A 10,839-nucleotide genomic window follows, 5' to 3' on the forward strand; every position below is an offset into this window, starting at 1 on the left:
TAGGATATATTAAATAGATAAAACAGATGGATAGGATAGATGACATGTAGATTAGATAAAATAAATTTGTTAAATTAACTAATCCAATCACACCAACTACATAAGGATTGTACCATATAGCATGTATAAATAGTAGCATAGAGATGTGATATTTACTGATAGTATTTAAAAGCTTTTGTGAAAATCTACTTACTTTACTTGAGGTAAATTGTTATTTTTTCCAGGTGATATAAACTACTCTCTGGAAAAACATAGACAAATACAACTTATACAGATTATAATATATATATATATATATATATATATATATATATATATATATATATATACCACACACTGTCCCAGGCCTTGTACTCCTTAGTTTTCCAAATTTAGCTGGATAAATAAAGTAAAAAATTGAATAAAAATTTGAGCTTTGCTCTTCCCGCTGGTCTGGGTGCCATTGCGACTCCGCGCCAGCGGGCGGCGCTGTGGCGCCAACTCATTGTTGTCCAACCGCACCTCCAGCTCCACCAGAAGAAAAGCTATCCGTTAGCTTGAAGCAGCCACCCCGAAAAGAAGCATGAAGCGCCCTTAAAACAAAACACAAGAGCTCAAGAAACGGCCCGACTAAAGTCTGTCCTCTCACGGTATGTTTCCTCACCACGTGACGGTTTGATACACGAACAAGAATAAAAGCGGGAACGATTTCTTCCGCGCGGAGGTTAGCTTCGAGGCGCTAGCCGGCTACCTTTTCATGAACATAGCTTTGCTCTTTGAGTTAAATAAACTGTTTAAAGCATGAATACTTCATTTTTACTTCAATTAAATATTTGAACATTTTAGGGTTTTGTCAAACATAAACATCAATGTGCTGCATAATATATGTCCTGTACAGCAATAGAATGTGTATTTACTCTATATTATCTTTTATTTTGAAAAATTTGTTGATAGAGCCAACAAATGTACGTTTTTTATTTGTGTTTCTGATTAACTATTAATTTGTTAAAAGTAGTTTGTCATTCCAACATGTTAGCTGGTCAAAATATTTGATCTGTAAAGGTTTTTATGTAATTAATGACTTTATTTTGGTCTTTCTTCCTTCCTTTAGGTGTTATTTATTCCTCCTACACTCACAAACAACATGAGCGAAGTCCGTCACACCGGCATGTCGTCAGCTCCAATGGCGCCGCCACACTCTGAGTCTGTCTCCCCAGCCGCAGAGATGGACCCGGTGGAGTACACCCTGAGGAAGCGGCTCCCGCGGAAGCTTCCCAAGAGGCGGAATGACGTCTACGTCAACATGAAGACGGATTTCCGAGCCCAGCTGGCGCGCTGCCAGAAGCTCCTGGACGGAGGGGGCCACAGGGAGATCTGCGTCCACGGTCTGGGCCTCGCCATCAATCGAGCCATCAACATCGCGCTGCAGCTGCAGGCCGGCAGTCAGGGAGCGCTGCAGCTGGCGGCCAATACCTCCACCGTGGAGCTCGTGGACGACCTGGAGCCTGAAGATCCAGACGAGAGCGGGGAGCCCATGACCCGCACACGCAACAACTCCGCCATTCACATTAAAGTTTTCTACCCTGAAACTCAGTGAATAGAAACCCGCCCCGTCCCAGCAGACGTTACAGCCCCCGGCGTCTGTTTGTGCTGATAATACAATAAAAAGTCACTTATGGACCTTTATTTTGAAGTTCAAAGAAAGAGCTCCAACTTCCTATTGTTGTTTTGTTTTGATATCATAAAGTTCATCAAGTGAAACTTTTGCGATGTATATGTGTATATGTGAACATGTGCCACATTTATTTATTTAAAAAAGCCTTTAAGCCTGCATGTACGATACAAACTCAGAAAAAATAAAAGGAGAAATAACTTTTCAAACGACTGTCATACCTATGGATGTCCATTAGATGTCAGTATTTAGCTACACAGGCTTTCCAATCACATCTCAGTTTAAAACATTGTTTTATCTTCAAATGTATGTTTTTTTTTTCTTTAAATACAACATCTGCGTTAAAACATTCAGATAACTATACTCATGTCAGACCAGGAAAAATCAGCCTTGAGTCTTAAAAAATGACAGAAGAAAAACAAGTTTTTGTTTTTGAACTTAAATAGAGTTTTACAATGACGTTACAAAAAAAAAACAGGAAAGAAAAGGGGGAAAACATCCTCAAAAAACATCTCCGACTTACGCAGCAAAGTATAAAAACAAGGAAGAAACAAGGAAGACCCTTCAACTAGAGTTCCATCTCTGAGTGTCCCTTTTTCAACATCTAAGCTTAAGTTCCCAGGATCAGCTGATTGCCCGCCGTCACTAGACGGCGGCGTCTGATTCTGGAAAGCTGCGATTAAACTGCACAGGATGTTTCACTGTGCAATTCGCCGACGTTGGTCTGGCAGAAATTTAAAAAACAGATAACGGTTTCACAGTTGTCGTGTTAAGCCTCCGCGGGGACTCTCACGCTCCGACTGAACTGCTGAGTCACATGAGGTGTGACTCAGCAGTTCTGACGCACAAGATCTTCCTAAAAAAAAAAAAAAAAGCAGCGACTGATGAGAACATCTTTGTGTGCAAATGTTCAGCAGAATGTGAAAAAGATCTTAAACATATAAAAACTGTATAAATACTTTTTACACGACTTAAAAAATATTTCCTGATCATTTCTGTGAGATTACATTGGACTGGAAAAAGGCACGTGGGGATAAAAAACTTTTTTTTTTTTTTCCTTTTTTTTTGGACCAACGTCACCAATTTCCAGGTGCGATCAATATCTTCTGAGTGTTCCACTGTCCACCTCCACAGAGGAAAGAGCAGGGGTCAAACTCACTGCAATTACCAGCCTCATTACAAACACAAAAAAGTACATCCATACGCAAAGTGCAAGGGAGTGCCCATAGAACAGCTTTTGGCGCGGCGATTCCCGCATGGTTTTTTGGTCAGGGCGTGCTTCAAACACGAGTCGCATCTACATTCCAAGGTCCCGTTTGTCCAAAAGCCCTGCTGGACCGTCCTCTGCATCAGGACTGCAGTCTGCGGTCTTTCCCGCACAGCGACCAGCATGTCACATTCCTCCACGTGCTTCTGGAAACACAAACTGCTGTAGCTGGGTGCTGTGACGGGGGGTTATCAGCTGACATTGTGCTGACACGCCGGGGCGCCCGAGAGAAGAAGCCCCACTTTTCCTCGCAGGAAGTTCACGTGCACTTGAAGTAGTTCCGTTGCTGAGGACACCCTCCATGTGCCGTCCAGACTCGTCACATTTGTCGGAGGTGTGTATTCCTGGAAGGGAACGCAAAAGAATGGTGCTGACTGAGTGATCTCAAAGGTTGTGTTGTTGCAAACACACTACCATAGGTTTCTGCAGCATTTCCCATAAAAGTCTTTCTCTGACCTTTTCTTATTAGATACCAAAAAAATATTTGGTGTAGTAGTGAAATGTTCCATGTCAACACAAAGCGACTTTTTTCAGCTTTTGAAATCCGTTGGAATTACGTTAATTCTATAAACGCTCGAAGACTTACAGTAGTTCAAAGAACGCAGGTTATTTTGATATCAGTGGTGATAGTCTTGGCTTAAAACAGGCTAATTATTTTGAGCAAAGGGTCAAAGAGTTAAAAAAAAATCAAAGAACCTTAAAGGGTTAAGTTAGCATTACTTTATTTGATTTGAATCATTCTAATATTTTTTGGTAAATCATCATTCAGTCTTTATTTGATTTGATTGATTAATTTACTTCTATTTTATGTATTTATGTTGATGAGTGTGTTTTAACAAAGTTCTGTATGTCTGAGCCTGTAATTGTGCTGACATTTGGTCTGCAAATGAAGTTCCTGACGGATAAATAAAGTAATTTGAATTTGTTGTTTAAAATTATAGACATTTTCTACACTTCGCTACACCTAATTTACAAAATGTTAAAAGTGCTATTGCCAGCGACAGGATAAGGAAGCATGCTTTTTAAACTACAGTGACATTTCGACCATTTCCTAATTAACGTAGTTCAAATGGATTCTGACACAGTTGACACACATACATACATAGATAGATACATACATATATATATATATATATATATATATATATATATATATATATATATATATATATATATATATATATATATATATATATACATGTATATAGTTATATATATATATACATGTATATAGTTATATAGTTTATAAACATATATATATATACTGTATATATATATGTATATATACTGTATATATATATATGTTTATAAACTATATAAAACCAGGACTGCAAGTACTTCCTCCTTCATCAAATAATAAACACCTGCTCTGAATGCCGAGGGGCGATCCGACTCCGCTGTGTGGAAGTAGATCTCAACACTACAGCAGCTCCTTCTGACGCAAATATTTCATAGAAGCGTCTTAAGTTGTCAGAGCTTTTGTGAGGAACCGACAAATGTGCCTGAAAAAAAAATCTGCCAATATGTAAAACCGCGGAAAAAGAAACGCAAATATGCGGGGCACCAATGTGTGTGTGTGTGTGAATATATATTTACATATATATATATATATATATATATGTATGTATATGTATGCATATATATGTGTGTGTATATATATATATTTATGTATGCATATATATGTGAATATACAGTATATATATATATATATATATATATATATATATATATATATATATATATATAAAAATCTGACAATATGTGAAACCGCAGTAAAAGAAACGCAAATATGCGGGGTACCAATGTGTGTGTGTGTGTATATATATATATATATATATATATATTTGTGTGTGTATATATACACACAGATATATATCCATGGTCTGGTATATCTGTTTTTGAAGGTCTCAGAAACTTTTTTTATAAAGTTATATAGAATTAATTTTGGAACTAAAGATTTATCCAGTCAGTTCTTTATAAAAACTCTTCAGTTTGATTTAAAACATATGACAGGTTTTGATTGGACTTTTATATAATGCACAGTTATGAGAATTTTTCATTATGTTCTACCAATTATCTCAAACATAATCATAACGGATTAGATTTATCTGCCCTTTTTCAGACACTGAAAGTGTTTACAATATGTATCCATTATTCATTCACTCCTTAATCATACTTGGTGATGGTAATCTACTCATGTAGCCACAGCTTCCCTGGGGCAGTCTGAGAAGTCAAACATCTACACATCTAATCATCTACAGTCATATAACATACATTTAAATTGTGTTTGTTATTCAATTCGCAATAAATCACAATATCACAGCACAGAAATGGATACAAGAAAGCATTTTAAGCATTTTAAAGGCTGGAGGTCTAATAAACTGCAGTAGATTTCTAAAACATGTATTTACTTATAAGGCCCTTAATTTGCTTTGTCTCGCCTTCAACCTTCTCAAATACATTTCTAATTAACAAGTGTTGTAATTTCACTCCGTGTTCTTGGGAAATCCATCTTGCCCTAAAATACCTATTTATAATTTTTTCAGTCAGAAGTTAAAAATTAAAGTCCCTCATTGACATTTATGGTCGTTTAACCTCTTCCTCAGAAGAACCTCTGGTATCCAGAATAGCCAGTAAGAAGTGTCGAGGTGCAATAAAACAAAGACAAGGTCATCTCTTTGCTATAAAAAAGACCATTTCCAACAGAACAAAGTTCATTTTCACTAAAATGAGAAAAAAACATGCTATATACACAAAAGTTCAAATTTGAGTTCTTGGTAGAAGGACATCTTAGCTATCTTGCAGAGAGCACTATTATTGTTCTGTGAGCTACTAGAACGTCATGATATCAATTACTGACTAAAATAACCCAGGAACTGCTTGAGAAAACACAACAGTATTTACAAGAACACTACAAAGTCTGCAACGTTATGAATACTCGAGATGATTCAATGAGACAACCTGACAATGTTGAGAGAAAACTACTTCTTGGTGATGAAGACGAGCCATCACTCACAGGAAACGGAAGGCATATACACCTCCAACCATTAAGTTCCTGTCTGTATTAGGTCTTTCACAACTGCCCTCATGGGCGAATACAAGCTGTCTGCAGGCGTAAAATGGGCGAATATGTGCAGGAAACACAGGTAAACGTCAGTACGGAGTCAGTACTCACACCTGGCATAAGTGCACCGTACAACACCATCACCTGTCCATCATAAGTGCGTATAACTTTCATTATCATTACATATACTTCACAAAACATTTACCACACACACGACAATGGTACATTTTAATGATGTCCCTTGAGGTGGCCATATGAGCCTCAAAGGAAATGCCACTCCTCTCTTCCTTAAAGTTGACATTGTCACTAAGACATTAGGTATGAACAGTTGAGTCACCTGTCCCATCTGTCCCTCACCTGAAAATTGAGGCTATGCAGCACAGCGTTGATGCTGACCAGGTTTCTGACGGTGTTGTCTATGTGGTTGTTCAGCGCCGTGTTGGTGACCGATGGTCCGAGTAAGTCGAGGGCCTGCTGTAACAGCCACAAGCCGGTCTGCACTTCCTGAGCTTTCTCCAGTCCCTTCCCAAAGGATAAACAGGAGCAATGAGTGGGGGTCTTATTTCGGAAAAGATAAGGATCAAAGGATGCAGGAAGCAATCATCTTTTCCTCTGGAAATTATCAGGACTCACAGCTCAAGAAAATATTACAAAAAAAGGACAAAAAGATCATTTTACATGTTAAATAAATCACAATTTAACAAGTTTTTATTGGTTACACCATCAGAAGGTTTAATCAGCATTTAGTCCAATAGATACTTACATCTTTCTTCTCCCAGTCATCGTAGTTGACTGTGGTTTGGGGAACAGAGACAGTTTGTGACAGGCCACATCCTTCTCTGCATGACCTCTAAGGAAGTGCAAACAAAGACACGCTAATTAAAGCATCGTAATTAAAGGGATCCAAACATCCAGCATGCACAGTCACCACTCATCGGTCCCATTCACATATTTTCCTCTCACCATAGCGACTTCTGCGTCTTGTGCTTCCTGGATGAAATGTTTCAGGACCCTAGGGTCACAGATTGGCCGTACTGGGGATAGTAGCCCTGGGCAGGTCCACTCCAACACAATCAACAGCAATGCAAACAGTCCTGCAACCAAAGATACACACAACAGGAGTTTCACAAACTCTAGAGGACATCGAATCTACGCTGACCTAATCAAACAACAAATGAGATCAAACTAAATGTAATGTTGTTTGTAACTGGTGTATTTCTGTTTATTTTCATTTGTCCATTAACTCAATACTTGGGATGGCCCCACTAAGTGGATCCACACAAATAGTTTCAGATTTAATTCTCTTCAACTGTTCCTGGTGTAGACCTGGCCTAATTTCTCACGTGTTTAGTCCATGATGCAGCCTTTCGGGTAATCTAGTTTAACCAATTTTAGGAAACAACGGTTATTCTTGAGTTATCAGTCCCCATGCCCCAAAGGAAAAGTTACACTGTTGTCTTTTTGTGTAAAAAAAACAATAACCAAATGTTGACATCCGGTCAAGATGATAAGTATTAGTCTTTATTTGTATGAAATAACATTTCTTTCTCCTAAATTTGTTTTAATTTGGTAAATTTAGAAGTCACACCACCAGTTTCTTGTCAAAAATTGCCTTAAAGGTAATATTCACGTATAAAAACTTGTGCAAAGAACTTGAAGTGAGCCATATTGGTAGCACCCAGTTTTTGGTTTTTCTGTATGTTATCATACATTTGATTGTTCACACTGTTGTCAATTCATCAGTCAATAAAATTCCGACTAAGTCCATGATTGTCTGAACAACTTCAACTCCTTTTGGAATCTTTGGCTACCATTTAAGTAGTAGTAGTCCCAGTTAGGGTAGCAACAAAAGAATTTATCCTTGTGATATGAATAAAGTTCAGTCCAATTCAACTGAAGGGTGAAGGCGGAGTACATACCAGACAGTTTGCCAGTCCATGACAAGACAACACAAACAACCATTCACACCTGGGGGACAATTTCTAGAGATACCAGTTAACTTATGAAGCGTGTTCTGAGCCCAGAGAAAACCCACTCATGTAAGATGAGAGCATGCAAACTCCTCTCAAACAAATCTCAATTGGGATTCAGAGTCTTCTTTCTGCAACCACTAACCCTATTGCAACCCCATAAAGGTACCTCCATATGTCTCTGTTTTTTAGCCACTGATATTGTTTTCATACACAACACTATTTCAAAAACAAAAAAAAATCATTCTCTTTTGCAAAAACAGTGAAATACTGTCAGACTACAGGGCACGATATAAAAATCTGGATCAGCCAAAAGTATAAATGAAATAGCTCTGAACAATACCAATTAAAAAATTACCTCTTTCATTTATTTTATCTGACATGCTAAGCTATTTTAGGGAATAATTGTACACAAGCAATTATACGTTTGCCATTTTTCGAGAAATGACGGGTACAAAGTTTCTGCTTTCTAGGATTTCTGCAACTCCATCCATCCAGAAACTTGAAAAACACTCTTCCCAGCAGTCACTCCTCTGTAGATCATAGAGATATGTCCAGAAGGGTTGCAGACCAACAGAAAGATACAATATGTGCTGAATTTACTCCTCTTGAAGAGGATGACCTAGACATGACATCTGTCTGACAAAGAACCATACCCTGAAATTTGAAACTGTTAAATCCCTATATGAGTAATGAGTCGAATACTTTCAGGGCTCAAAAGAAGACTTGGTAGTTTAGAAATAGAAGAGCAGACCGAGATCGTACTATACATACCAGAGAGCATTCTGTAACTTTTTTTTGCCTTTCGCTGGTCTTTCCTCCATGTACGCTGCTGTTCCCCAGCGAATATTTCAATGTGTGCCCCATATGATTTACCTTTGGGATGAATTGGTGGGCCCCATCTGTGTTTGCCTACATTCGCGTAGGTGGGGACTCAGTGGTCTGGGTCCCTATCCTTACCAGCCGCCCTGTGGACAGCGTAGCAAGCTAACAAGCTGCATAGCGAGTTAGCGAGATCCGCTGCCCAGCGAGCCAGACTACTGAGATCCCACTCAACCCAGTGTGGGCAAACACAGGTGGGGTCACCATGGAACCCACAGACAAACCCATCTGGGGCTCACCAATTCAGCCCAAAGGTAAACCATATGGGGCCCACATTGAAATGTTCACTGGGTCGTTGCATTAGCATTGCTAACTTCTCCTCAAAATAGATATCTTTCAAACTACTCTTCTTTTCTGGTGGAGGACTCTGCATTTTCTGCAACTACACGCCACACAGTTAAATCTCAAGTGTTGCGTTACACAAGCCAACACTGGATAAACGTGGATAACTGACGGAAAACATGACCTATTTGGGGGAAATATCAACATTTTATAATCTGATTTGTCATTATTTTTTCATGTACTACTGTACATGAAAAAAGGACACCAGATTGTCCTTTCTAGAAATGCAATAACACAATTACTGTGGCAGTAGTGTGAAGGGTCTTTCTCAAAGACCCACACATGTTTGAGAATTACCACCACCGCAGAACTAAATCATCTTCCAGTTGGAAATGTGGTGTCCTTGCATAGAAGGTACAAAGACTCAAGAGGAGGAGCCATAAAATGTAATTACCAAGACAAAACCATATTTATTTTCTCTTCTTCATTGATCAAATCTCAGTGCTATTCTTGTCATGTGACAGTTTTGTTGAACTCTTCTGACTTCTTTTTTAATCATTGGACCTTCAAAAGCAAAAGTTCAAGAAATTTGCAAATGTCAGACTTTCAATTTCAAACACCGCTGGTCTTCACTAGTAGGGGACTCCTGAGCCGGTGTCCAGTAAGGTCAGCATGATGAAGCAGTTTCTTATAAAGACACCATGTGATTTCTGGGACTCTGAATGGAAACTGTTAACTAGAATGACAATGCATGCAGGACCTTGTCTGACCTTTGGTTAAAACAGGGCAGTTCAGCATTAGTAACAGCTTTACACAGAGAAATATATACTCTTCAAGTGCTGCCTTTCTTCAAGAGGCCTAGAAGGAGACTTCTAACCACTGAAGTTCAGCTTTGTTCCTCTGCACCACATGCTGAATGCACTCTTTCACTGCAGCCCGGGTTTGTGACGTAAGAGCTTGATTGAAAAAGGGCAGATCCAGGTTAGATAACGTTCCTAGATTTCTAAATAATCTGAACAAACAGAGCTGGATTCCTGAACCGTCAGTGAATGACGGGACCACTCCTTTAAGATTTTACTCGTGCTGAAACTTTGCTTTGTCACTTTCATTGGACTTGAGTGATGAATTCTAGCCGTCGGCTGATCCGAGTGGCCACAGACAAACGCGGTGGCCCCGTTTTCCACGTGCTTTGACATTTGTGTGCGACTTCAGGGTTGCGGGTTATCTGTGACCTTTCCACCACTGCCTACGTGACAATGCGTCAATCTAGAAAGCGCATTCACACACTCTCCTTCTCGACTTTCGCACCTCGCTGCTGGAATCCGTGGACTGTGGCCAGACTGCAAGCTCGCAGCTCTTGCCCGCCAATATTGGTTGCTAAAACAATGCGGCTATTTGAGATTAGTGGCGGTGTTCTATAAGTGACTGCACTTTGGATGAGTGCAAACTTCACTCCAGGTATGTGACAGATGCCTCGCACAATTTGGATGAGCTATTTTAACTATCCCATGTCAAACAAGAGCCCTGCAGTTTAAACAGGCAAACTGGTGTAGTATTAACAGTTTAACAGGAGGGAGGGCTGATAAGGATGTCGGTTCAAATCCTGTGATTCCGGTGTTGTATGTAGGGATATTTGAGCGTCAATTGTTGAAGTTGTAAAGGAACAGCTATCACATGACACAGCTGTGACATCACTTCCTGAAGCCCTCGCCTTCTGATAACC

At 39.2% G+C, this 10,839-nt stretch overlaps 2 protein-coding genes across 2 annotated transcripts in view; one reads left to right on the plus strand and one right to left on the minus strand.

The window, feature by feature from the left end:
* The first annotated feature begins 462 nt into the window (after positions 1 to 462).
* pop7 (POP7 homolog, ribonuclease P/MRP subunit) lies at positions 463 to 1,860 on the plus strand. The gene is made up of 2 exons (XM_024288706.2): positions 463 to 629; positions 1,091 to 1,860. Exon 2 carries the CDS (start codon positions 1,124 to 1,126, stop codon positions 1,574 to 1,576), a length of 453 nt encoding a protein of 150 aa, XP_024144474.1. The 5' UTR covers positions 463 to 629; positions 1,091 to 1,123; the 3' UTR covers positions 1,577 to 1,860.
* epoa (erythropoietin a) overlaps positions 1,564 to 10,839 on the minus strand; it is a 28,862-nt gene continuing 19,586 nt past the window's right edge. The window contains exons 8-11 of the mRNA XM_036216663.1: positions 6,946 to 7,076; positions 6,746 to 6,832; positions 6,340 to 6,504; positions 1,564 to 3,262 (exon numbers count right to left, since the gene is read on the minus strand). Coding sequence (XP_036072556.1) covers positions 3,110 to 3,262; positions 6,340 to 6,504; positions 6,746 to 6,832; positions 6,946 to 7,076 — 536 coding nt within the window. The 3' untranslated portion in view covers positions 1,564 to 3,109. The remainder of the gene's footprint in view (positions 3,263 to 6,339; positions 6,505 to 6,745; positions 6,833 to 6,945; positions 7,077 to 10,839) is intronic.

The sequence above is a fragment of the Oryzias melastigma genome, linkage group LG18, assembly GCF_002922805.2.
Source record: "Oryzias melastigma strain HK-1 linkage group LG18, ASM292280v2, whole genome shotgun sequence".
In the NCBI taxonomy this organism is placed as follows: domain Eukaryota; kingdom Metazoa; phylum Chordata; class Actinopteri; order Beloniformes; family Adrianichthyidae; genus Oryzias; species Oryzias melastigma.